General features: G+C 59.3%; 1 protein-coding gene across 1 annotated transcript; it reads right to left on the reverse strand.

Moving 5' to 3' along the window:
- On the reverse strand, positions 1-27,211 carry CLCN7 (chloride voltage-gated channel 7). Its single transcript, XM_017510977.2, has 25 exons — positions 26,734-27,211; positions 16,635-16,706; positions 15,062-15,133; positions 14,867-14,932; positions 14,342-14,474; positions 13,939-14,048; positions 13,411-13,491; positions 12,054-12,116; positions 11,886-11,969; positions 10,759-10,852; positions 10,326-10,390; positions 9,756-9,872; positions 8,993-9,047; positions 8,420-8,480; positions 7,416-7,554; positions 6,340-6,433; positions 4,129-4,298; positions 2,960-3,011; positions 2,652-2,779; positions 2,437-2,522; positions 2,131-2,260; positions 1,442-1,501; positions 1,181-1,357; positions 758-838; positions 1-502 (listed from the first exon to the last, which is right to left on the reverse strand). Exons 1-25 carry the CDS (start codon positions 26,872-26,874, stop codon positions 416-418), a joined length of 2,418 nt encoding a protein of 805 aa, XP_017366466.1. The 5' UTR covers positions 26,875-27,211; the 3' UTR covers positions 1-415.
- Between the last annotated feature and the right edge of the window lie 402 nt (positions 27,212-27,613).

Raw genomic sequence — 27,613 nt, forward strand, 5'->3', positions numbered from 1 at the left:
CGGCTCACATCTGGAAGTCCGCTGGTGTGGAGGCAAGAGGAGCCCTTCTGCAGCAGGATGGCCCTCGGGACAGCAGCGGGGTTTAGGGCTCTGTCTCATGCCCTGCTGCTGGCTCCCGAGGCCGAGTGCCTCGAAGGGGGCCACACACACACACAGCTGATCCCTGGAGGCGAAGGAACCTAGGCGACGAGGGTGGCGGCTGGGCCTGCGCAGGGAGGCGCCAAGGGTGGAAACCACAACAGGGTCAGTCCCACGAGAGTCTGTCCCAGGCCTGCCGCCCCCGGCCCAACTGCAGGGTGTGTGCCATTGCCGCTGCTGGGGAGCGTGGTATGGGCCAAGAGAGCAGTGACTCCGGGAGGAGGTGCGAAGGGGCCCAGGGTGCCAGTGCTGGTGCCCACATGGGCAGGGCTGGGCCTCACGTCTGGGCCAGCGAGAGCTCCTCCAAGCCTCCCTTCCCCAGGCGGTACCTGGCGAGGTCCTTCCTGGTCACCAGCCCAACAACCTGCAGGACAAGGCCAGGCCACAGTGACCCATGGGTCAGCCCCCACCTGCCCATGGAGGCCCCTGGTCAGCACAGCCAGGAGCCCTGCAGGCTTCAGCACAGCCCCTGAGCTGAGCACAGGGCTGGGAAGGGGTGCAGCCATGGGGCATGGGCCATGGTGCTGGGTCTGTGCCTCAGCGTCCCCAGCAGGGAGCTAAGCATGTGTAGGAGGCAGAGGGGCCCCGCACAGCCCAGCACATCCCCGCCCCCGCTCACCTGATTGCGGTTGTCCACTACCACCAGGTGCCGCAGGCCCAGGGCCCGGAATAGCTTGAACACACGCGGGAGCGACGCCTCCTGCAGGGGGACACAGCTGTCAGCAGCTGCCCACACGCCAGAGGCAGGCAGGACCTCCCCGTGGCTCCCAGCACCCACTCCACGGTGTCCAGGCACGTCCTGGGCCTCCACGCCCGTCTGGTCAGCCTGTTTGGCCTCCGACTTTGGCTCTATGACCCAAACCCTCAATCCCTGCTGCCCAGGGATCCTGGAAACCCTGCCAGGCCCCCTTCCCGGGAGACAGTCACTGAGTCCCGGCCGCCTTTCGCCCTCCCCTGTGCCCCTGGCTACCCCTCCAGGAGGCTCTGGATCACACAGCCCACTGTTTGGCCCTGAGCCCCTGCGCCTCCACTCTGCACGTGCCTGGGGCACTGTGTAGGGGGAGGGGTTCATGAACTCGGAGAGGTCCATGGTGCACTCCCGCTCGTCCTGGGACACGTGGATGGACTGGATGGGCGGGAAGCGCGGGTAGGCATCGCGGAAGTCCTTCAGCCTCAGGCGCCGCTGCACCAGGCCCATGTTGGAGCGCTCGACAAACACCTGTGGGTGGCAGATCCCTGATCAGGCACCTGTGCGGCATCCCAGGGGCTCGCACCCGCCGGCGCTCCAGAGCTTGGCGCGTACCTTGTGCTTGAGGAGGACGATGAGCTGCGAGCGCAGGATCAGGCCCTGGAGCCGAGCCGGCTGCAAGAGATGCCCGCTGTCAGAGCCACGGCCCCTGAGGCAGGGCTGCACTGGATGCTGTGCCGGGCCCCAGCTCCGGCCCTGCTCTAGCTCAATGCCCCATATGGGTGTGGGTGCTGTGTCAATGGCCACCTGCTCATACCAGCCTTGCCGTGGCATTCCACGTGCATAATGCCATGGGTTCCCAAGTATCAGTGACAGAGCAGCAGGTCTGACCGTACACAGCAGAAAGCCAGGGGCCCAAGGAGGGGGGCTCTGCTGTGGGGCAGATGCAGCTCCACTGTGCCCAATAAAAACCAACCCCAAATCCCCAGTGTCCACGTCCAAGGGGTGCATGGCAGTGGCCGAGCTGCGTGTCCTGTCAGGGCCTCCTGACGAAGTCCTGGCCCCCAGTGCCGTGGGTATGCCCAGCCCAGGTGCTGACCTCAAGGCCCTGACAGGCCGCAACCCCACCCAGCCTCGGCACCCACACGGCCCTACGTGGCCCCGCACTCAGCTCCTGGCGCTCCCAGAACCGACAGGTGCACCCGAATGCGCTGCCTCCCGTCCTGCCAACCTCGCCGTGTGCTTCCCACAGCTGGGCTGGACAGAGGGCGTGAGTGAGACCCAGTCTGTGGGGCGCCCGGTACCTGGCTGTCATCTGCATGCTCCACCACGGGGAAGCCATTGTGATTGGACGCCGTGTCGCTCAGCACGTCCACGATGACGCCGACCTTCTCACGCCGCCTCAGGCAGGTCACCGGTGTGCTCATCACCTCCCTGCCAGAGGAGCCCGGCCACACATGCCCGTCATGCGCCACCAACTCCCATGGTCACCCCCACAGGCTGCTGGACGGGAAACGCAGAGCCGCCTGGAGCCCGCAGCCGCACATCCCGCCCCTGTGCAACAAGAGCCACCGGACAGCCTCCCCGCCCACAGCTGCCACGTGCCATACCTGGCAGTGAGTGAGTGCGAGGTGACCGGGGCCTCCCAGTGCAGGAAGGGCACGCTCTGCAGCTGAATGTGCATGTCGTACAGGCCCTGCAGGTGGACGGGACACGGGGCTGGAGGCCACGCCCACCCCTCGGGACAGGCTGTTTTGGAGACTGGCTCTCAGAGACCCCTCCCCGCCTCCACACTCTCAGGGTGAGGCTTTGAGGCCAGGCGCACCTCGATGAAGACGTCACCCACGATCTTGGCAGTCATGAGCACCAGCATGATGGGGAAGCCGTAGGTCACGTTGCTGGTGGCCTCCATCATGATGACCGTCAGGCTCAGGGTCATCCGCACGATCCCACCTGCGGAAGCAGTCATGAGCCCCGGCACATCCACCCTGCCAGCTCAGGGTCACGTGGCCACCGCCTTTTCTGTGCAGCCCACGGTCCGCCTGCCCCAGACCTGAGCCCTGCAAGGACGGCCACCGCCCCCTCCTGACCCTGTCGAGGCCCCCCGCCCACCAGGCAAGAGCCAGGACCTACCCAGCTGAGCAGCAGCTCCCATCAGGGCGTATTTCCCGGGGTCTGCCCAGATCTGCAGGAGGTGACACGGAAGTGTCAGTGTGGTGGAAGGCCCCTGCCCAAACCCACCAAGATACAGACAGAGGAGGCCCTGCCCTGGAGCCCCACGCCCAGGAGCCAACCCCGTGGCGGCAGACACACGTGCATGGGCTGCTGGGGACACCGCACCCTCTGCCTGGACCCGGCATTCAGTGCATGAGCAACAGGGGAGCAACAGGGTGCGGGTGCAAAGGCCACAGTCATCCACGCAGCATGCCCACGCTGACTGGGGAGCACCGCCCAGCCTGAGGAGCGGAACTCCAGCACACAGGACACAGAGGGCCCCGGGAACATGAGGCTTGGTCACAGAACCCACGCACAGAAGGGCACTGACGGTGACCCCATGAAGAGGCAATGTCGGGGGCAGGCAGAGCCAGTCCGGAGGACCACGGTGGCTGCCAGGGCTGGGGGCCGGGAAACGCAGGGCATGAGTGCGGGTGGGCGCAGGGTTTCTGCTCTGGGACGGAACGTTCTAGAAGTGGTAGTGACAATCACACTGCCCCATGAACGTGAGAAACGCTGCTAAATCGTCCACTTTAAAAGGGTGAACCTTACGGCACGTGAATCATGTTTCCATTTTAAAAATCAAACCAAATCAAACACTTGTGCAGGGGGAGACAAGCAGAGCACAGGGGCCTGGGGAGCGGGATGGGGGCCTCCAGTCGGGGCCTCTTAAAGTCTTTCAGTGTCATTTAAATGACTGAAATGAGACATGGAGAACACATGGAGGAACCCAGCCCCAGCGGAGGCAGGCGGAGGAGGCAGGCCTGCGGGGGCCGAGGTCCTGCGGGCAGCGGATGCTGCTCTGGTCCCGGCCTCCCGGAGAGTAGCCCTGGTGGGGTGTCTACCCCGTGGAGTCCACAAGCACCTCTGCAGCAGCCCAGAATCATCCTTGCTTTTCACCACATTCTCACGAATGAGGACAGAAGCCTCCGCCCCAGCCTCGGCCGGGTCCAGACTCCACGCAGGGGCTATGCTGCCGCAGTGAACCTGCTTCCCCCACTGCGGGACAACCGCCACAGCCTGTGAACCATGCAAGGTGCAACGCTTTCCTCATCCCACCCCGGGACCCCTGCTCCGGCCCCACTCACCGCTGCCCCCGTGAGGTACGACAGGGAGATGCCAAAGAGCCGGCCCCAGGCGGCCCCGATGAGCAGGGATGGGATGAAGACCCCAGCAGACACTGTGAGCCCATAGGTCCAGCAGGCCAGGAAGAAGTAGACCAGTGTGAACAGGCCGAGGGTCAGGGGGTTGTAGGAGCCTGGGAAAGAAGAGGGGCTGACGGGGCCTCCACAGGACTCACGCCCAAGGCAGGACGGCCCTGCCCCGCTGCCCAGTCTCAGGCCTTAGTCACCTTCCGGGATCCTAGCAGTCTGAACCCCCAGGCCCCGCGGTTCCCAGAAGCCTCCCTGTTCTCAGCCTCCCAGGGAAGCAGAAAGGCTGGAGTGTGGGTAACCCCCCATACAGGCACCGAGGAATGAGAGCTAAGCAGAGCCCTGGCACAGTTAGGGCTTGAGGAGTATCTCACTTTATAGTGTTAATACTCAGCTATTTCCTTCTGTATTTCCTTTACAAAATCCTATATTAGTTTATAGAAATAGGGCTTGAAGGCTCCCTTTATATAACCCTCTCTATATAATCATATAATAGTTGATAATATGAGTGCCTAAAGAATACTTCCCTACATATATACCTATAATTATATCTTAGTTCATAGTCGGAAGAATGCCTAGAGCTGACACAGTACAGAGCACAAATTAAGGAATAAGCAGCTTATAGTCGGAGGAATGCCTAGAGCAGACACAGTGCAGAGCATGATTTCAGGGAAAACAGTTATACCGGGACAAGAATCCATGGCCCAGGCGGCAGCGTTCAGTATCGGAAAGATACCCGCTGTATGGCAGGCGTGGGGCGAGAGCCACTCCTCCTGATGAAGGAGTTGTAGGACCTTGCTCCAGTTCTTGAGGAAGGCTGCCCTCAGAACGGCAATCCACCTTGGTGACCGTGAACTCTATCAGCTCTTGCTACTGTGCTGCTTGAAAAGCATCTTCCCATAGAACCCATTGGAAGCTGCCAGCAGGTGGCGGTAACCCTGACAGCTCTGTCACTGCTGTGTGACTTAAAGCATCCTCCATAAATCTTAGTAGTTTCCCAGATAGACGTATTGCGCACTGCACCCTCTTCACTGCGCACGGCCCACCTTCAAGCCTCGGCGACCTAATGGAGGTGGACCCCTTACTGCACACGGCCCTTGCCTTTGTGGGAATGGGCCCCTTGCTGTGCACCGTCCACCTCCTGGCCTAGGTGCCTAATGGGGGTGGACTCTATGTTTTATTGCTCATGACCCTATCACTGTCCTTAAAGATGATTTCACTCACTGCCCTGCCCCCTAACCTGTACACAATAAATACTCATGCTTCTGGACATTCGGGGCCTCGCCTGACTCCGCTTATAGATGGCGTGGCCCCCCGAGCCCAGCTGCATTTTCTTTGTACTTCTGTGTCCTGTCTCTTTATTTCTCGGATCCTGCGCCTCAGCACAGCACAAGGCTCACCCCACGACCCTGTGGGGCACTCAGCCCTACATCTGGCTCCCAACGTGCCCTACGTTGGAGGATCCCATGGGGAAGGCGCAGGGAAGGAGGCTTCACGGGCAGGCGCCACGGTGCAGCTTGCAGCCTGGCTCTGGGAAGAGGGCACCCTCCACAGCCTGGAGGTTCCTTCCTGGGGCATTACTCTGGGTGTGGGGCGAGCGGGGCCACTGGGGAACGCAATCGCAGAGGTACAAAGCAGGTGCTCCAAAGCCGTGGTCTGGCTTCCATGAAAAACTGTGGTCGGCACAGTGTGGGCCTTGCACAGTTTGAGGGTTCGCCGTCTCTCAAAAAAGAGAAGAAAACCAGGCTGGATTTCTTTTTTTTTTGAGAGAGGGTCTCGCTCTGTCACCCAGGCTGGTGTGCAGTGGTGTAATCACGACTCACTGTGGCCTCAACCTCCTGGGCTCAAGTGATCCTCCCGCCCCAGCCTCCTGAGTACCTAGGACTGTGGGCGCACCTCTGCCCCCAGTTAATCTTGCTTTTTTCGTACAGAAAGAGTCTTGCTGTGCTGCCCAGGCTGGTCTTGACCTGGGCTCAAGCGATTCTCCTGCCTTGGTCTCCCAAAGTGCTGGGATTACAGGAGTAAGCCCTTGCTCTAGCCCATGCTAGGAATGATCTCCCAGCCCAAGGCTTCGACCTCAGCCCACAGGGGACACTCAGCCAGAAGGCATCATCCAAGCACCTGCCCGGCGGCACTGTCCGCACACACCTGGCGGGTCGTGGAAGAGGCTCACCACGCTCTTCTCCGGGGTGTTGAAGAAGGCCGCAGCCATGGAGTTGTACTCGCCATCTGCACAGAAGAGCTGTGAGGTCGGGAGAGAGCAGGTGTTGGGAGGGGAGACAGGCCGGTGCGCTGCAGGCAGCCTTGGTGTCGCCATGTGCAGCCATGCACGCTGCCTGGCCAGCATCGGAACGAGACCATACGACCCTGCCACTGGGTCAGGGCCACAGTCACAGAAGGGAAGGAGCACACATGGCTCAGGTCCAGACCCAGCAGAGGCTGCAGAGGCTGCAGAGCCACATCCAGCCCTGGGGTAGGTCAGCAGGCCCCTGGGCTGGGAGGCCGTCCGTCCCTGGAGCCAGGGCAAGGTGGGCCCAGATGCTCAACGTCAGCTCCTAGAAGAGGCTGTCTCTGGGCTCCGGCAGCACTGGGGCTGCTGTCCACGGATGGGAGCGGAATGCAGCAAGGCTGGTCAACCCCACAGCCTGGGCCTCCCACACTTCTGACTGTTCACATCTGTCCCGTCAGCGCCCACCACATCCTGCCTGCCCCTGCCCCGGCCCTCATTGGTCTGCTGGGCCTGTGACTTTCCCTGTTCCGGGTGTTTCACATTAACAGAGCTACACCCCGTGGCCTCCTGTGTGGCTCCTCGGAGCACGGTGTCTTCCAGGGCAGCTGTGTCACCATACAGAAGGGCACATGGGCTATGGTGAGCCGTGAGCACCAGGCACAGGCTAGGGTGTGTGTGGATGGAGCTTTGCATTTCTCCTGGGTCCACATCTATGGGGCCCCGGGCTTCTGAGGCTCTCCTCGTCAGGCTGCCATTCTGGGAAGGGGACTGGGAGGGCCTTTGGCCCCCACACCACCGCCTGCTCCCAACACCTCGGCAGACACCTGGCCTGCTCTCAGATCTGGGCGGACGGCGCTAGCCCTCCGAGACACGCGAGCCAGTGTGCTTCTAGAACTCCGTGCGGCGGGCAGCCCCCTCCCGAGGCCTCAACAAGGCTCCTGGAGGCCCTGCGGCTGCCCTGCCTGCTGGACCCCGCCCGGCATGGGCCTCCTACCTGCAGCGGGTAGGACATGGAGCTCCCCTGCAGGGGCTGGCAATCCCGAGACGAGTAAATCAGCACAAAGGCGACCGTGGCCGTGACGGCGGCCACCAGCATGGCCTCGATCACCTGCAGGCAGGGCCGGTGGATGTACCTGGAACCAAGAGTCAAGCTGCACCATGGGCGACATGGCAGCACGGCCCCTCGGCATTTGCCAGGCAACCTGAGTCCCTGGTCAAGGACACTGGGCCCGTGTTTCGGCAGCAGTCAGGAGCCCCAATGTCCTGGGGTCGTCCTCCTCCCTGGGGCAAGGACTCCCACAGCAACTCTTCCTGACGAGTGGGAGGCAGCCCTGCCAGTGCTCCTGCTGCGCCCGGCAGTACTGAACTGGGCACGGACCAAGAAGGAATAAATCAGGAGCCCCCGGCGTCCAAGGACAGCTCCGGCTGCTGCTGGGCAGAGCCGGGTGAAGGCCAGGTGTGCCTCACCAGGCCTGATCCTGCACCCACAGTGGCCTCGCTTCCTCCCCAGGGGCCGTCCTCCAGGAGCCCTTGCTCTCCCAGCGTTGGGCTCGCCTGTGCCCTCCAGGGTCCAGGACACATCTCTGAGCAGCTCTAGCAGGGAAGCCATCAGGGTGGGCACTGAGCACACAGCCTTTCTTCCAGACGAGGCCAAAGGGCATAAACCCCATGCCACGTCTGTTTTTTTTTCTTTTTTGAGAGGGAGTCTCACTCTGTCACCCAGGCTGGAGTGCAGTGGCATGATCTCAGCTTACTGTAACCTTTCATTCCCAGATTCAAATGATTCTCCTGCCTCAGCCTCCCAAGTAGCTGCGATTACACTCGCCCACCACCACCAGGATGGTCTTGATCTCCTGACCTCACGATCTGCCCGCCTCAGCCTCCCAAAGTGCTGGGATTACAGGTGTGAGCCACCGTGCCCTGCCTACCACATCTGCTTTCGAAGGGCCTGTGTGGTCACGCCTGCCAGCACAATATGCAATGCGGTTTCTCCCTCACCTGATTCGAAACATGGTCAGCCAGTAGTTCAAGGCGTTGAACACAGCTCCGAGCACACCGCCTGCGGCCAGAAGAAAGCCCAGTCGGCTTCGTGGGAGGGAAGGTGCAGGCCTCCGCCCGCTGCCTCCCAGAAGGCGGGAGAAGCTCCAGGGTTTACAGAGGGAAGGGGATGGCAGGGGGTGGGAAGGGGATGGCAGGGGGTGTGGTGGGGGGGTCCCAGTAAGATGTTTCCTCTGCATTGTCACAGGGCTGGGGGGCTGTTTCTCAAAGGCTCTGCCTTCCTTCCAGAGAAAAGGTAAAATAAACGCTGTTAGGACCAATCCTACCTCCTGGAAGAAAACCCATCCACCCTGCACCCTGCTGTTTTCCCCACAGAGAAAAAAACAACAGGAAGCACAGAAGCAAAGCTTTTTGAGTGTGCTGCCCGTGGAAGCATCTGGAAGGAGCAGGCCCCCTGGTGGCCCTGGGATGGGGGCAGGCTCGAGGCTGGCGTGGCCTCCAGTCCTCGCCTCTCTGGCCTATCACGGCGGAGCTTGGCCCACAGGCCGCCTGCAGCGCTGGGGGTGCCCTTACCTACCACGCCCATGGCGATGAAGACAGGGATCTCGTGGATGGTGTAGGCCATTTTCTGTGGAGAGAGGAGAAGGCGGAGGAGGGGAGGGAAAGGGCCCACTGCTCCTCTCTGCTGAAACTCAGGACCACCATCGTGAGAGAGCTGTCCCCACACGGGGCCTTCCCGCACTTCCACGCAGGCTGCAGAAGTCCATGGGACAGAAATGCGCTGGGTGTTTGGAGCAGGCCTGGCCCTACACGCCTCTGCCACTTCCTGCCACCCTCAGCACCCAGGCGGGGAGGGACTGAAGCACTGGGAACACCGTCCGTGAGCCCCGGGTTTTCCGCACAGAGCTGTCCTGCAGTGCATCCAGAACCCGCCCCGTCAACGGCACGGAGAGGCCGCAGCCCAGGCCCCAGGCTGCCTTGTAAACAAGCCCCAAGCCCACCGGCCCCCACAGGGCTGCTGCACGTGCCCAGGCCGTGGGAGGTCCCACGCACGTCACAGCTGTGTAACGTGTGCACACGGCACCGGACCCCAGAGGCAGCTTGGGGTGCCGTACTGCAGCCCCTCAGGCCCTGGAGCTCACACAAGAGCTCAGCTCCACAGCGACGAGCCAGAGTTTCCAAACGACCGAATTCTCAGTCTGGCCTTAAGCAAACAGGGTCCTGGCCCAGGACTTGAGGGGGTGAGGCGGGCGAAGGGGTGAGGCGGGCGAGGGGGTGAGGCGGGCGAGGGGGTGAGGTGGGCGAGGCGGTGAGGTGGGTGAGGCGGGCAGCTTACCTCCGAGTCAAATCTTCCGAAGTTGATGAGGCCCGGGCTGGACAGGTCCCACATGTTCCCGTGGTAAATGCTCAGAACAAAATTCAGGGTGAACGTGGAGATCATGGAAGCAAAGAACTGCGGTGGAGAGCAGAAAACCAGCACCCTCAGAGCCTCGCCCAGCCCAGGGCCCAAGGACCAGCAGGGACTACCGCCCCGCCTGTCAGCTGGGGGCCAGGAGTCTGCAGACCCCGCCCCAGGAAGAAGGGAAGGGGCTGGAGCCAGGGGCAGACACACTGTGCCAGGAAGGAAGTGCCCAGCCATCTCTGGACTCGCCAGTGGAGGGCAAGAGGGGACAGTGGGGCAGGGTCTGGGTTCCCGGCTGTTTGATCCCCTGTCTGGAGCTGGCAGTGGTGCCCAAGACCAAGGGTGAACTGGGCAGCAAAGGCACGACCACTGCTTTAGGCAGGGCTGGGGCCTGACAGACCCACAGGGGGTCCAGCTCCAGCCGCAGCTCGATGGGCGGCCCCAGGATGGGGACTGAGCGCAGCACCCACCCTGACGGGGCAGCAGCCATCAGCAGGCACTTACGATTCTCCATGTCAGGAACTGGTTCCAGAATGACGCGCCCTCCTCCAGGCTGAACAGGACCCCACCTGGAAGGCAGGGCCGACTCAGGTGCCAGCTGGACACAGGGCACCATGCTGACCACCAGCTCCTGCCCGCAGGCCACAGGGAGCCCAGACTACGGCAGAAGGAAGCTACTGGGGTGGGCCCCAGCCACGCAGAGAGGGACCCCGAGGGAGGTCCGAGGGCCAGGCCCATGTACACTGACGGCTACTGCCTGCCACTTCCAAATCCCCCAGCTGTGACTCTGAGCCTCCTTCTGCCCACCCTCAGCAGGCACTGGGCCTGCAGACAGGAAACTATTGCTCCAACCCACGGCGTGAGCACAGCTTCCCAGACCCCGCCGGCCATGAGGCTCCCAAGGGCAAAGCTTTGGACCAGGCACGGCCCTCCTCACCCACGGGGGCTCCAAACGCCGCTGACACTCCGGCTGCGGCCCCTGCGGAAACGAAGTCCCGCTTCTCTGTGTCTCTGCGGAAGTACTCGAAGATCTGCAACAGGGACACAGCGTTGGGGCACGTTCCTTGAAGGCACAGCTCTCAGAAAGAGAGAGTGGCCGAGGGCGGCCCAGACAGGGGCTGTGCAGGGGAAGGGGCTTTCGGGATGATTGAGTCACCAGCTCTGATTCCAGAAGGGCACCTCGCTGCAGACCACGGCAAGAGACAGCAGGGTCAGCACCGCCACCAGCAGCCCAGAGAAACACGGAAAGACTCAGCCAGGAACTCGACTTTCCAGGACATGCAAGATTCCAAAAACCTCTACTTTCTACTGAAAACCGCATGGATGGAAACCACGAGAACACTGCCTGCCTCTGAATGCACCCATGGCCGGGCGCAGTGGCTCACATCTGTAATCCCAGCACGTTGGGAGGCTGAGACGGGCGGATCACCTGAGGTCAGGAGTTCGAGACCAGCCTGGCCAACATGAAGAAACCTCGCCTCTACTAAAAATACAAAAAAATTAGCCGGGTGTGGTGGTGCCCGCTGTAATCCCAGCTACTTGGGAGGCTGAGACAGGAGAATCGCTTGAACCCAGGAGGTGGAGGCTGCAGTGAGCCGAGATTGCACCACCACACTCCAGCCTGGGTAACAGAAACTCTACCTCAAAAAAGAAGAAAGAAACATAAATTCACACACAAATGCAGCTGGATCCCCATCAACATGTTGGGGGCTTTTTTGGGAAAAAAACTGTTCCAAAGTGTATCCTGAGAAATGAGCATCAGGTGGACACCCTCAGTCTCCAGTTCTGTGCTCCTCTGAGAAGCTGCGTGGAGCCACAGACCGTACTGGAAACGCAGACACGTGTGTGGCAGGGGCTCCAGGAGGGAAGTGTGGAGCAGTGAAGGCTTGCAGGCAGGGACTGTGACCAGCGGCTCTGGGAGCCACCACCAGGCTGTCCTCAGAGGGGCTGGGGTTCTCGGCCAGGGGTGCTGAGGGCAGCCCATCTCCCTGAGCGGTGCCCGCGCCCATGCTCACACCCATGGCATCTGCAGCCCAACCACGCAAGGCAGAGCGTGGAACTCACCTTGAAATCTCTCTTGAGTGATGTTGACCTTCCTTGAGAGATCCCAGCAGCAATCACTGAGCCTGAGTGGATCATCGGCCCTTCCTGGAAGACCAGAAGCACCAGCACTCAGACACGCGGGCACAGCGTCCCTCTCGGCCCGAGCTGGGTGACCATGTGCACTGTTACCTTTCCCACCGCCAGGCCCCCGACCACGGACAGGATCACACCGGACACTTTGATCACTAGCGTCTGAAACACAGGAAAACATGTGGCCTCTGATCAAAGGGCAGGTGCTGTCCTTGGACCTGAGCTGTAAAACTGTACACACAGCTCTGATCGCGCAGGGCGGCCAGGACACGGGGCTTCCAGGACGGGCCAGCACCACCGCGGCTGGGTCTCCCCATGGCCACAGTGGGCGCTACCCAGCAGCCAAGCGTCCCCGCACACGCTAGGGGGTCCTGACTCTGTGGGCCTCAGCATTCAGTAGGGAAGGGGCGCTTTCCTTTTCCTTCTTCCTGAGGCAATGCTGGGCTGCCCACCCCATCCTACAGGCATAGGGAAGGAGTTCCCGCCAGCCCGGCCAGGCCCAGTGCGGCCCCTCACAGACCCCCAGCACAGGAGGAGTGGCCACTTGCAGCTCCACAATGCCCCCCAGCCGCTCCCCTCCCCTGGGACCTCATCCTCTCCACCTGAGGGGGTGTGTAAAGCGTGTGCCATCAGCCTCCCTGCCCCAGGCCAGAAGCTATGAGGCCGCAGACCCCAAAGAGAAGGGCGCGCTGAGCTGTGGGGTTGGCTCATGTTAAAGGTGCTGAGGAAAGCAACCTCAAGCCTCAACCAACAAAAGATACGCGGCAATATCCTAGAAGGCTCCAGCCAGCCAGGCATGGGTGACAGGCCGGCCATCATTCCCAGCTGCTTCAGGAAACCGTATCTCCCACCACAGGGCAAGGGCACCACAAGGTCACCGGCAGCTTTCGCCAGAGGGGACACACCACCCCCGAAACACTCTCAGGGGGCAGCTGCCACACTGCCCACTCCTCCTCAGATGGGACCGGGCTCCAGCAAGTCTCAGGCCACAGAACGCGGGCGGTACACACAGAAGCGACCACAGCAGAACCGGGCCAGAACTACCAGCGCCCCCAGAACCAGATGCTCTGCATAACGCCAGGAGTAAGTGAGCACAGGCCAACTGTAAATGGGAAATACTGCTAACGCCCACCACCGCGACGGCTTCCACCGTGTACCCGTCACCGCCACGCAGCCCGCAGTCACAGACACACGGCACAGCTGTGGCGGTACATGCGACATGCGGCATTTCTCCACGACCTACTCATTTTTTACAAGACTCAGTATGTGCAAATACCAGTTTTTACCATTTAAAGAGCTGACCCCTTTACACCCAACCAGCCCGTCTGCCCTCAGCGTAACCAGCACACAAGGTGGCCGAGGCCAGTTCTGGAAGGCGGGCAGACAAAAGAGCTGTTCCCGACGTGGCGAAGAGCTTGCACCCACCCACGGCCAGCCAGGCCCGCTGAGCCCGCACCTTGAGCCGCACCACGTGGGGGATCTTCACCCCGTTGAGGAAGCACTTGATCTGTGGGATTCCACTGCCGGCTGCCACTGGCTGAAACGGGAAGCACAGATGAGTGGGTCACGGCCAGGCTGAGTCAGAGCCCCAGAGCCCAGGAGTCGGGGGGCTCAGCACACACGTCAGGGTCGCACGTCGGGGCTCAGCTGCTCTCACTCTTCCCAGCCCAGACATAGATCAAGGACACAGTGGGGGTGGAGGTGGAGATGGAAGGAGGGTAGGGCAGGGTGAGGAGGCTGCAGGAGGGAGGCAGCGGGGTCTGGGGGGGCCCCGGGCCTGTGCTGCTGGGTCAGGAGCAGTGCCCCAGGGCTCTGAGCGTGAAGAAGCCCTGGTTTATCTGCTCCTCCTGAGGTCCACGTGATTCTAGAAAGTTGCCAGCCAATGGGACAGTGGGGGGAGGTGAGCTCCAGGGGTTCCCACCCGTTCACCCACACACCCAATCCCACATGGGGTCCGACAGCCTGGGGGCACCCTGCCACATACCTCTATGAAGGCCACGATAACGGAGCCCACGAGCACGAAGGCGGCATTCAGCGTGGCCCACAGCAACAGGGAGAAGGACAGCCCGCCCTTCTCCGTGAACTTATCAATATCTGGGGCTCATCAAGGAGGGTCTGCAGCTTCCCTGTCAGGACCACCCACCCTGGACTCCGGCCCTACCCCATGGCCCAGCCTGGCAGATGCCACCCTGCTCAGCGGAGCCATGACGCTCACTGGACATCCCAGAAACATCTCAGGGCCCAAACACGACAGGGACGTGGCCAGTGCAGACAGGTCACCTCCACCTGCCCTGGAACACACCAGGCTCAGGGCTTCTGCCCGGGACTGAGCCCAGGCCGCACCCCCCAGCCACCCACAGCTGCACCCGCCGCACTGGGAAGGATACTGCCCTTGATGACCCTGTACTTCAGGCCGGCCAGGTTCTCCACCACGATGTCGATGAAGCAGGCCACAAGGCCCGTGAGGATCCCGATGAGGGCGCAGATGACCCAGCGCTTGATCTCCACCGTCCGGAAGGCCTGCGGGCGCACGGGCAGAGCGAGGGACAGGGCAGGGCCCTGACTCAGGTTGCTCTGGCAGCAGCAGGACTGTCCCGGCCGCCTGCAGGCTCCGGGATTCCGAAGGCCCCAGTGCGGTGAGTCCCACAAAAGGCAGCTTCTGGCTAACATCTGAGCAACCAGGGGCACCCGGGGCCTGAGGGCGACTCCTCACAGATTCACAACCAGTGCTTGCTACGCCGGGCGCCGCATCTGGCGGCCAAAAGAGCAGCCTTCTCGGGAACGGTGACCATGGCTCTCCCGCCACCTCCAGAAACCAGAGGAACCCGCGGGCCTCGGAGGCGGACAGGGAGGGCGCGCCCCTCTCCCCAAGCCCCGCGTGTGGGCCCTGCAGGCAGCGGCGCCCGGCTCACCGCGTGGTTGATCCGCCGCTCCTCCTCCAGGAACAGCTGGTTCTCACTGTTGTCGTAGTCCAGGCTCTGCGGGCCGGGACAGCAGGGCGAGCGCTCAGCACCCACCCGGCACTCCGGGGATGCGCACCGGAGACCGGGGGCGGGTTTGGGGGGCAGAGGCCAGGTCTCAGGGCTGGGGGGACAGGGAGCGCCCACCTCATACTTGAGGGACAGGAGCTTCTCGTTGTGCGGGATCTCCTTGGGGAAGGGATGCGGAGGGTCCATATCCTGTGGCAGAAAAAGGCAAAGAAAAGGCCACAGATGAAAAGGCCACCCACAAGGAACAAGGCACAGAGGAGGGGGCGCCCCTCGGCGCACTCCCGAAGCGGGTATCACCCCGACACGAAGGACAAGGGCATGGCAAGAGAACCACATGCCGGTGAGGTGGCTCGCTCCTGGAATTCCGGCACTTTGGGAGGCCGAGGTGAGCGGGTCACCTGAAGTCAGGCGCTCCAGACCAGCCTGACCAACAAGGTGACACCATGTCTCTGCTAAAAATACAAAAATTAAGGCCAGGTGCAGTGGCTCACGCCTGTAATCCCAGCACTTTGGGAGGCTGAGGTGGGTGGATCACAAGGTCAAGAGATCGAGACCATTTTTACAATTTTTTTAAAATAAAAAAATGATAATAAGAATAAAAATACAAAAATTAGCCGAGCTTGGTGGCGGGCATCTGTAATCCCAGCTACTCGGAGGCTGAGATGGGAGAATCCTGTGAACCCGGGAGACACAGGTTGCAGTGAGCCAAGACCGCACCACTGCACTACAGCTTGGGTGACAAAGCGAGAATCCATCTCAAAAAAATAAATAAATGAAACTACAGAACAACACCCCCACAACCACAGATGCAAAGATCTTTGGCAAGACACAAGCAAAACGATTCCAGCAACGCCGGGGCAAAGTGGATTCAGCCTAGAAAAACAGGGTAGTTGAACACCCAAAATCAATCCATGAGGCCAGGTGTGGTGGCTCACACCTGTAATCCTAGCACTGTGGGAGGTGGGGGCAAGAGGACCAGCTGAGGCTGGGAGTTCAAGACCAGCCTGGGCAACAGAGCAAGACCCTAATTTTTTTTTTTTTTTATTGAGACAGAGTTGCTCTGTTGCCCAGGCTGGAGTGTAATTGCTCGATCTGGGCTCACTGCAACCTCCATGGGTTCAAGCCATTCTCCTGCCTCACTCAGCCTCCCGAAAAGCTGGGATTACAGGTATGTGCCACCACGCCTGCCTAATTTTTGTATTTTTAGTAGAGACGGTTTCACCATATTAGCCAGGCTGGTCTCCAACACCTGACCTCAAGTGATCCATCCGGCCTGGGCAACACAGTGAGACCCCAACTCTAAAAAAAAAAAAAGAGGGGCATGGTACTGGCACAAGGACGACATTCAGAGGAACAGCACAGAGCTGAGAGTCCACACAGAAATCCAAAACACGTACGGTCCACTGATTTTCCACAATGGCATCAAAACACTTCAGTGGAGAAAGGCAGTGTTTTCAACCCCTGTCCAGACCCCTCGTGCCCTGTACTCCAACCTGAGACACTCCACCTGTCTGCTAGTCCAGCTGTCTCTGTGCACTCGGCCTCGGGGACCACATTCCCCCCCACCCCCCCACGCCTTTCCTGAGCCCCTGGCTCTGCGGCCTCACTGTGTCCCTGCCATTCTGCCCATCCCTGCGACCCTGCACTAGGACGCAGCTCCACGGGAGGACAAGCAGCGCCCCCCACTCACCGGGTCCAGAAGCTCATCATCCAGCTCCACGTTGCTCATCTGTCCAATTCGGAAAAGCGCAGAACGTGGTGACTAAAAGCAGAAGAGAAATCATGAGGGCACTCAGGCATCACACGGCCCGCACTGTGGGTTCTCATTCCCACTGCCACACCCCGGCCTCGCCTGACCCTGCCCGGGAGCTCAGGAATGGGCCGGGATGGGCCTCCCTGGGTGCCGGAAGCAGGCGGCCGTCCCTCCAGGTGCCCCTTGGGCTGTCAATGAAACATCCAGCCCCTGAGCCCAGGGCGCGGGCTCCCTGCTCTAGACTGCAGGCAAGGCACCAGCTGCCCACCTGGAAAGAAGGGCTGGAGAGCACCACTGTGCCCCAGGCCACCCCACCTACCCCTGCTCCTAAGGCCCTGCTCAGCCACCTGCCACCTCCACAAAATCCCCTCCGCTGCGGCCTTTCTGGGTCCTGAGACACAAACGGTCTAGAGTACTCAGGCTGCCCTCCCCATAGGATGGCCAGCTGTCGGGCAGAGCCAGGCGAGGTCTCAGCCACCCAAGGCTTTGCGGCCGTCCAAGCTCAGGGCAGGTGCAGGGCAGCAGGCCCCAGGAGGTGTGGTGCATGTGTGACTTACAGAGCTCCCACCCCAGTCTCCGGCTCCTCGCTGCAGCCAAGGCGCTGAGGCCAGGCTGGGAAGAGCCAAGACCTCAGCCTCCTTTCCCCAAAGAGGTCCTCTGGAGATGGCTCCAATTTCCACTATCTCCTGAACCTTTACCAACATCTAGGGCTGTGAAGGGAAGAAGGGCTGCCTCCCAGGCTGAGGGGCCATGTGCCCAGGGCGCCTGCTATCTGCATCAGAAAGCCCGTGTGCCCAAGAAGAGAGCGTCAGCAGCGGGGGAGGCCAGTGGCCAGCGCTGGCCGCGGAAAGACCGCCCCAAGGCTGCCGCTCACCTTCCCTCGGCAAATGCCCTCCTGGCCCCCAGCACTGTCCCCTTCCTCATCCCCCAACTGTCTCCCTCCACCGTCCCTGGCTCAGCCTCCCTCGTGAGGTTTCAGGAGGGCCTGTATGTGCTTCTTGGGGACAGAATTACAGGTGACAATGCCGGGAGCCCACTGGGCTGAGGTGGGGACAGGGAGACGCACGGACTGGCCCACACTGGGGCTCAATTCTCCTTCAACCTGCACCTACCCACAGGGATCACCATCACCACAGACAGGTAAGGACAGGGATGCAGAGGAGGAGGGGCTGGGACTTGAGGTCGCTGCGGGTCAGGGATGGGGTCCTGCTGCCGCTGGGTGCCCACCCCTGAGGGACGAGGGCTCCCCAAACCGCCATCCCAACGAGCCTTCAGAACCTGACCTTCCCAGCTGGGCGCGACGGCTCATGCCTATAATCACAGCACTTTGGGAGGCCCAGGCGGGCAGATCACTTGACACCAGGAGTTTGAGACCAGCCTAGCCAACATGGTGAAACCCCAATCTCTACTAAAAATACAAAAATTAGCCGGGCTACTTGGGAGGCTCAGGCAGAATCGTATGAACCCAGGAGGGGGAGGTTGCACCAATTCACTCCAACCTGAGCGACAGAGCAAGACTCCATCTTAAAAAAAAAAGAACCTGACCTTCCAGTCCACTGCCCTTCAGGAGCCCCTTCCCCCGCATCCTCCCGTTGTCCTTGGTGTGCACCGCCCCCTAACCCCGTGAGGATGACCCAGTGAGTGGCCCTGGCAGGGGGATGTGGGCACAGGCCACTGGCCCTTGGCAGACACCAGTCAGACCCTCCTCCTCTCCCCAGGCAAGGAGCACCCCCAGGCCACCCCCCTCGGAAGCCAGGATCAGAAGCCGGCCAGACAGATCCGCCAGTGCCCGTCATGCCACCTCCACGCCCAGGGGACCATGCGGGAGTGGCTGGACAGTGCGGGTCCTGCTGGACAGAGCCCTGAGTCACAGGGCACCGCCCCTCCACTGTCCCCAGCCTTGTCACAAGCCAGTGGCTCTCCCTGAGCCCTCAGACACAGGCGAAACTCACAGCTTGACTCTCCTACCACACGGGCTGACAGGGTGGGAGGAGGAAGGGACCACGGTCCAGGGGTGATGGAAGGGGTGGCCTGGCTAGCGGACCCCTCCTGCCCACTTCGAACTCCAGGTCTCACCACCAGAAAACAGCCCTGGGCCAGCGCTGGGCCTCTGGCCCCCAGCTCCCAGGTGGACAGGTGCCCCAGAGACCTTGGAACCCAAAAGAACCATTTCACTGTGAGGGACCCCACGTCCAAACGGGCACCCAATGGGACACGCCCTGCCTGCAGGGCCACTCTCCGCATCACTCAAGAGACGGCACGTGTCTCCCAATGCCACTGTGTGGTCTGCCGTGCTTCTGAGGCTGCTCCTTGTTGGAAATAATGGCTCATTCTGGCTGGGAGCGGTGGCTAAGCCTGTCATCCCAGCACTTTGGGAGGCCGCGGCAAGGGGATCGCTTGACCCTGGAGTTCAAAGCCAACACAGGCAACATAGTGAAATGTCATCTCTACAAAAAAGGGCACGTACCTATGGTCCAAACTACTCAGGAGGCTGAGGAAGAGGATCGCTTGAGCCTGGGAAGTCAAGGCTGCACTGAGCTATGATTGCACCACGGCTCTCTAGCCTGGCGGACACGGCAAGACACCTTCTCTAAAATTAAGACTTATTTTTTTAAAAATGCGAAACAGCCACAACCTCATGTCCTGGGCACCAGGCTCTGGAGGCCTTGAGGTGGGACACCGTCTACACTACAGCAGCACCATCCCGCAAGAGCAGGCAGAGCTGTGAACGAGTCAGGCTGAGGCAGAGGCTGACGGTGGAGCAGGTGAGCAGTGGGCCACCCCTGCCACCGCCTTCCCTTCTCAGCATCTCTTTCCTTAACCCAGGACTTTGAGAAGGCACCTTTCAGAATGGAAAAACATCATGTTTACTTCAAGTTGAGTGACACATTTGGTGCCGTTACTTTCTTCTTTAAATGAGTTATTATAAATTAAACATCAGCTACTGTTCCTCACACTCCTGACGCACACTGATGGACACTGATGGGAACAGGCATGCCCAGGGGACACATGCTGCTAAGAAGCCCAAGCGGGGGGACGCAGGCTGGAGGGGACACGTGCTGCTAAGAATCCCGAGTGGGGGGACGCGGGCTGGAGGGGACACGTGCTGCTAAGAATCCCGAGCGGGGGGACGCGGGCTGGAGGCAGCAAGGTCGTCAGGGTTGGGGATGGGAGGGACTAGAAAGGGGGCTGAGAACGGCCTTCGTCTCCTTCCCGGTGCTGACGGGGACCTACACGTGTTTTATCAATGACAATCTCTGGGTTTTGGTACCGTGCTATTTACAGAAAAGTAAACGCTGGGGAAACTTGGTGAAGGGCACACAAGCCACCCATGCAATCTTGCAGCTTCCGTTGGATCCAGAGTAACTTAAAAGTCAGAAAAGGGCCGGGTGCGGTGGCTCAGATCTGTCATCTCAGCACTTGGGGAGGCCCAGGAGGGCAGACCCCTTGAGGTCAGGAGCTTGAGACCAGCCTGGTCAACGTGACAAAACCCTGTCTCTATTAAAAATACAAAAATTAGCTGGGTGTGGTGGCAGGTGCCTGTAGTCCCAGCTACTTGGGAGATTGAGGCATGAGAATTGCTTGAATCTGGGAGGCAGAGGTTGCAATGAACCAAGATCGCACCACTGCACTCCAGCCTGGGCGACAGGGCAAGACCCCTTATCAAAACAAATAAAATAAAAGTAAAAAAAAGTATAGACAAGGAGAACTACATAAAACTTTAATACTTCTGTACATCAAAGAAAACACAGATTTACAGGAAAAAAGCCCATTCAAAAGTGGGCGAAGGATATGAACAGACACTTTACAAAAGAAGACATACATGAGGCCAACAAACATATGAAAAAATGCTCATCATCACTGGTCATCAGAGAAATGCAAATCAAAACAACATTGAGATACCATCTCACGCCAGTTAGAATGGCGATCATTAAAAAATCTGGAGACAACAGATGCTGGAGAGGATGTGGAGAAATAGGAACACTTTTGCACTGTTGGTGGGAGTGTAAACTAGTTCAACCATTGTGGAAGACAGTGTGGCAATTCCTCAAGGACCTAGAAATAGAAATTCCATTTGACCCAGCAATCCCATTACTGGGTACATATCCAAAGGATTACAAATCGTTCTACTATAAGGACATGTGCACACGAATGTTCACTGCAGCACAGTTTACAATAGCAAAGACCTGGAACCAACCCAAATGCCCATCGACGATAGACTGGATAAGGAAAATGTGGCACATATACACCATGGGATATTATGCAGCCATCAAGAACGATGAGTTTGGGTCCTTTGTAGGGACATGGATGAACCTGGAAACCATCATTCTCAGCAAACTGACAGAAGAGCAGAAGATCAAACACTGCATGTTCTCACCCATAGGCGGGTGTTGAACAATGAGAACACATGGACATAGGGAGGGAAGCACTACACACTGGGGTCAGTTGGGGGGAAATAGGGGAGGGACGGTGGGGGGTGGGGAGTTGGGGGTGGTAGCATGGGGAGAAATGCCAGATATAGGTGATGGGGAGGAGGGCAGCAAATCACACTGCCACGTGTGTACCTATGCAACAATCTTACATGTTCTTTACATGTACCCCCAAACCTAAAATGCAATTAAAAAAAAAGGAGAAAACAAAGGAAAAAGGCAACCTACAAAATGAGAAAATATCTGCAAATCTGGTAAGGGATCAATATTCAGAATCTATAAAAAACTCAGGGCCAGGTGAGGTGGCTCACATCTGTAATCTCAGCACTTTGCAAGACCGAGATGGGTGGATCACTTGAGGTCAGGAGCTCGAGACCAGCCTGGCCAACATAGTGAAACCCTGTCTCTACTAAAAATACAAAAATTACGTGGGTGTGAGGGTGCGTGTCTATAATCCCAGCTACTCGGGAGGCTTAGACAGGAGAAGCATCCGAACCTGGGAGGCAGAGGTTGCAGTGAGCCGAGATCGCACCACTGCACTCCAACCTGATGACAGAGTGAGCCTCCATCTCAAAAAAACAAAAAACAAAGCAGCGACGGAAGGTCATGTTTGTACACCATGTTCACAGCAGCACCGCTCACAATAACCAGAATGCGGAAGCAGCTGGCGTCCACTGACGGATGAGTGGATAAAGGCCACGTGGCCTCTCCCTGCAATGGAATAATCCAGCCACGAAGATGAATGACGCACCGACCTATGCTGCAGCACCACGGTGCCCGAGGACATGATGCTCCGTGAAAGCAGCCCGTCACAGAAACACAGCTCCTGCGGGGTTCCACTGGCACGAGGCCCCCGGAGCCGTCAGGTCCGCAGAGGCAGGTGGCGGTGGGGGGGGGGGCGCTGGGCAGCAGGAGGAAGGGGATCGCGGAAGGGGCGAGGTTTCAGTTCTGCAAGGGATGGTTGCACAACACTATGGGCATGCTCCATCCTACCAGCTGCACACTCACAAATGGTTACATACTAATTAAAAAAAAATCAGACAGGGTCTTGCTATGTTGCCCAGGCTGGCCTCAAACTCCTGGGCTCAAGCAATCCTCCCACCTCGGCCTCCCAAGTAGCTGGCAGGACAGATGGGCACCACCACGCATGGCTTAAAATGGTAAATTTATGGTATGTGGTTTCTTTTACCACAATTTTTTAAAAACTTAAAACATATTAAAGGCCATTTGCTGCCGTGCCCGGCCTGCACTACGTTCTAACATTTAGCACGCCTCTGCCAGGGCCAGGCTCCCTACCAGGCACAGGGGATGCCATGCTTGCCCCGAGGGGGTGGGGGTTACAGTCAAAGGAAACGAGGAGACACACAAAGGCTTCAGAAACCAAGGAGAAGCTTTTGCTGTCCACGCGGAGCCACATGGCATTGAGCCAGAGACCTAAAGCAAGACAGGCACATAACGGTGGTACTGAAGGGCAGGGAGGGACAGGGGACAGGAGGGGAACCCTCCCAGCAGGCAGGGGACTTCCTGGAGGCCAGAAAAGAACCAAGAGGTGCGTCCTCAAGTACAGCAGAGCTTGAGGGGCCACTGGGGACGACCCCAGACCCTCACCCGTGGCCTCGCTGTGCCCACAGGCCTCTCTCAGGCTGTGTCCAGGTTCCCAGGCGGGACAGTCCCACACCCATCCAGACCCTGCCCTGCTGGGGTCTTAGTGGAGTGTCCCAACATGAGTTCCCAGGGGTGTCCTACAGATTCCCACCGCCCCACAAGCCCCAGGTGCTCCTGGCTCGAGCCGCTCTCCCCTCTCTGTTCTCAAGGAGCTCCGCTTCCTGCTGCCCACACAGCCAGGGCTGGCTGACCTCACCCTCACCCTGTCCCAACACCGGAGGAGCCATGACTGGCTCGGTCAGTCCACCACTACCCCACACAAAGCAAGGCAGGCCTGAGAACAGGAACAGCGACCCACATGCAGCTCTGAAGGGCCTATATTTTCGGCGGGCGCCCAGCCTCCAATGAGCCACTCCGCAGCCTGCCCTGCCCAGGGCAGTCACCTCATAGCATGCGGCCAGCTGTGCTCATCCTGACGTGGCAACGACGCCACCAGCCAACCTGAAAATCCTGCAACAAAGAGCCTGGAGGCAGCTAGGGCAAGTTCTCATGCTCAGTTCACGAACACTCCCGTAAGCAGGTGATGGCCTGGGTGAATATTTTAGCTCTAAATAGCCCTGGAGGCCTTGAACCCGAGAGGAACTGGGCACAGGCAGCTACAGCTCTTGCAGACACCCTCGGCGTGTCCAGAGCTCAGAGCACAGAGGCCTCCGAGGACGCCAGACCTAAGAGGTGGGGTCTCAGCCTCCAGTCTGCCTCCACAGGGAGGCTGAGGATCCTTCAGGCATGGAGGCTCCAGCTTCCAGCTTCCCACAGGCTCCCGCAGATGTGAGCCAAACTCAAAGCCTGATCATGTGCACAGCAGGGCTGACCTCCACGCTCCGCAGTGCGTCCCAAATACACACTCCCTCTGTCCTTTCCCATCCGTCCGCCTGCCTGAGGAGCTGGCGCTCTTCAAGGCCAAGCCTTGTGATGGCTCCTGCCCCCGGGCCCTGCAGAACATCCACACAGGGCACTGGGCCTGTCTCCCGCAGGAAGGAAGCAGCTTTAGGCGCCTGTGTCTCAGGCAGCCACCGAGCAAGTACACAATCAATTATTATTATTATTGGAGACAGTCTTGCTCTGTTGCCCAGGCTAGAGTGCAAGGGCACCGTCTCGGCTCACCGCAACCTCCACCTCCTGGGTTCAAGCGATTCTCACACCTCAGCCTCCTGGGTACTTGGGATTACAGGTGCCCACCACCACACCCAGTTTTTTTTTATTTTGAGATGGAGTCTTGATCTGTCTCCAGGGTGGAGCGCAGTGGTGCAATCTCGGCTCACTGCAACCTCTACCTTCCAGGTTCAAGTGATTCTCCTGCCTCAGCCTCCCAAGTAGCTGGGATTACAGGTGTCTACAATTTTTGTATTTCTAGTACAGACAAGGTTTCACCATGTTGTCCAGCCTGTTCTTGAACTCCTGACCTCAGGTGATCCACCCATCTGGGCCTCCCAAAGTGCTGGGATTACAGACATGAGCCACCACGCCTGGTCAGGAATACTTTCTTTTCTTCTTCTTCTTTTTTTTTTCTGTGCTTGCTAAAACACAATACTTTTCTAAGATAAGAGATTAACAGGTTATTTCCCAAAAAATCAACTCTTCTATCTGCAAAGAGAAACCAGAAACCCCAGCACATTCAGTCCCAAAAGACACTCAAATTCAACCTCCATCAAGGTTTCCAATCTCTTTACTTGTCATCCCTTAACGCTGGTTTATTCCTACAACTTTGTGAACTCCAAATTAATTTTTTTAATTAAAAAAAATTAGGGGCCGGGCGCGGTGGCTCAAGCCTGTAATCCCAGCACTTTGGGAGGCCGAGGCGGGTGGATCACGAGGTCAAGAGATCGAGACCATCCTGGTCAACATGGTGAAACCCCGTCTCTACTAAAAAAAAAAAAAAAAAAAAAAAAAAAAAAATTTTGAGGGAGGTTCTCACACTCCAGCCTGGGCAAAGGGGAGAACCTATCTCAAAAAAATAGAGGCTCATCACAGCTTTGACCTCCCGGGCTCAGGCTGCTCTCCCACCTCACCATCTCAACTCAGCTGGGACTACAGGTGCACATCACCACACCTGGCTAATGTGTTTTTCTTTTCTCTTTTTTTTAGAGACAGGGTTTGGCTATTTTGCCCAGGCTGGTCTTGAACTTCTAGGCTCAAGTGATCCTCCCCCAGCTGGGTCTCCCAAAGTGCTGGGATTACTGAAATGAGCCACTGCACCTGGCCTCGCTTTCTTTTAAAACAGAAACAGAAGCGGGGCACAGTAGCTCACGCCTGTAATCCCAGCACTTTGGGAGGCCAAGGTGGGCAGATCACAAGGTCAAGAGATCAAGACCTTCCTGGCCAACATGGTGAAACCCCATCTCTACTAAAAATACAAAAATAGCTCGATGTGGTGGCGCGTGCCTGTAATCCCAGCTATTCAGGAGGCTGAGGCAGGAGAATCGCTTGAATCTGGGAGGCAGAGGTTGCAGTGAGCCCAGATCTCACCATTGCACTCTGGCAACAAAGTGAGAGTCCATCTCAAAAAAAAAAAAAAAAAGAAACAGATGCACGAGCGTGCATACACAAACACACACACACACGCACACACACACACACAACTAATCACCCATGGCCCCAGCACTTCAAATTAACCCCTTCAGATCACTTTTCATGCAGATTACAGCAGGGAGAGCAGAAGGTCCCACTTCAAAGGGTGCTGAGCTCCTGCTTCATATCAGCAAAAAGCATACTTTGACCTTCACTGGTGCACTTCTAAGGAATTGGGAAAACCTAAATGTAAGCTCTATGGAATCAGCCTAATTTTGGTACCCTTCCTAACCTAAACACAAGTGTTTAAAGAACTCTGGACAGAAGGAGAAAAGGTGAAGAACGACTGCAAAGCAGATTAAAACCAATACACTGACAAAACGGCTCATTAACTCAAAACTAACGCAATACATAGCCAGCGAAACACATGTCATTGTCACAGTTCTCCAGACCTTAACACTGTCTAGACGCAAACTGCAGGGTGACATGCGGAACGCATTCCAACCTTTGACTTGCAGCTCGTGTTTGCCTGCACATTCCAAATTCAATTCGGTGCCTAGGGAGGCTGAGTACAAATACCTGTCACGCCCAGGATCACCTGAAAGTCGGGACTGATCACCACACAGAAAGATGGCAGATAAAGGCGCCCAGTCATTCTCACCGAAAGAGAGCCGGCGGCGGTCTTAACTGTGACCATCTCCCAGGGAGTCAAAGGTAATCAAGTGAAATTAGTTGCTCCTGTAGTCGGACGATTTTAAAAAGTCGCCTGAGGCCAGGCGCGGTGGCTCACGCCTGTAACCCCAGCACTTTGGGAGGCCCAGGCGGGCGGATCACGAGGTCAGGAGTTCGAGATCATCCTGCCTAACAGGGTGAAACCCCGTTTCCACTAAAAATACAAAAAAACTAGCCGGGCGTGGTGGCGCAGCCTGTAGTCCCAGCTCCTCAGGAGGCTGAGGCGGGAGAATCGCCCGAACCGGGAGGCGGAGGTTGCAGCGAGCCGAGATCGCGCCACTGCGCACCAGCCTGGGCGACAGAAGGAGACTCCGTCTCAAGAACAAAAACAAGTCGCCTCAACAGAAAACCAGATGCACCCCTTTAAGGGCACTCTAGGGGACGCCGAAGGGAATGGACGTGCGCCACAGCTGCCCCGGCGCCCCTCAGCGCCCCACATTCCGCGGGGTCCGGCAGCTCCGCCCGCTGCCCCAGCCCTCCAGGCCTCCGCGCCCGGCGCTGCCTCTGAGGACTGCAGACCCCAGGCCCCCCGCCCCGTCAGCCTGGCCCCGCCGAGGAGCCCCGGGGCGCGTTCCCGAGTCCACCGCGCCTCGGTCGCCTCCAGGACCGGGACACGCGGCGCCGCCAGAAGGCTGACGAGGGTGTGGGCTGCGGGGCGCGCGAGGACTCAGTTTCCCCGCTCGCGCCGTGCCCGACCTCACCTGGCGCGCGGCCCCAGGCCCGGTCCCGTTCAGCAGCGGCGTCCCCACGCCGGGCCGCGCCGTCCTCCGCAGCAACGGCGCCGCCTCCTCGTCGTCCCGGTCCCGGCCGGACCACGACACCTTCTTAGAGACGTTGGCCATGGCCCGCCGCCGAGCGACACCGGCCGGGAAGTGCCGGCTGCCCCCGTGTTTGTTCTCGTGACCCGCGCCGGCGGCCACGTGACAGGCTATGGCAGCCACGTGACGCACGACGGCAACCACATGACGCGCGGCGGCGACCACGTGACGCGCGACGGCGGCCGCCGAGGGCCAAGCGCGCGGGGGCTCCTGGGAGCCGCGCTCTCCGCGGGTCGTGGCGCCGCCCGCCCGAGAGAATCTGCGGGGCCGGGAGGACCTGGTTCTGCACGCGCGACCGCAAAGGCGGCGCCGAGTTCTTGGGAGGCGAATGGCCACCTCCGGGACCCCGAGCCCGAGAGTCGGGGCGAGGGAGACGCCTGGGGCTTGAGGGCTGCGGCCGGCTGGAGGGGCCTGGGGAAGGGAGGAGCGGGCAGGGGGAGGCCAGAGCCTGCCTTGCCGTAGGCGGCCGCTGAAGACGGGAAGCATGGCCGGGCGTGGTGGCGCACGCCTGTAATCCAAGCACTTTGGAGGCCAAGGCGGGAGGATCCCCTGAGGTCGGGAGTTCAAGACCAGCCTGACCAACGTGGTGAAACCTCGTCCTAAAAAAGAAAGAAAGGCCGGGCGCAGTGGCTCACGCCTGTAATCCCAGCATTTTGGGAGGCCGAGGCGGGTGGATCACGAGGTCAAGAGATCGAGACCATCCTGGTCAACATGGTGAAACCCCGTCTCTACTAAAAATACAAAAAATTAGCTGGGCATGGTG

Source organism: Cebus imitator, unplaced genomic scaffold (assembly GCF_001604975.1).
Source record: "Cebus imitator isolate Cc_AM_T3 unplaced genomic scaffold, Cebus_imitator-1.0 Scaffold444, whole genome shotgun sequence".
NCBI lineage: Eukaryota > Metazoa > Chordata > Mammalia > Primates > Cebidae > Cebus > Cebus imitator.

Excerpts from the sequence above, each read along its gene's own strand:
- CLCN7 (XM_017510977.2), bottom strand. The coding sequence starts at position 26,874 with ATGGCCAACGTCTCTAAGAAGGTGTCGTGGTCCGGCCGGGACCGGGAC. Across the intron at positions 4,299-6,339 it reads CCTCTTCCACGACCCGCCAG|GCTCCTACAACCCCCTGACC; the intron begins GTGTGTGCGGAC and ends CTTCTTTCCCAG. Across the intron at positions 2,780-2,959 it reads GGGAGCTGCTGCTCAGCTGG|GTGGGATCGTGCGGATGACC; the intron begins GTAGGTCCTGGC and ends CTGCTTCCGCAG.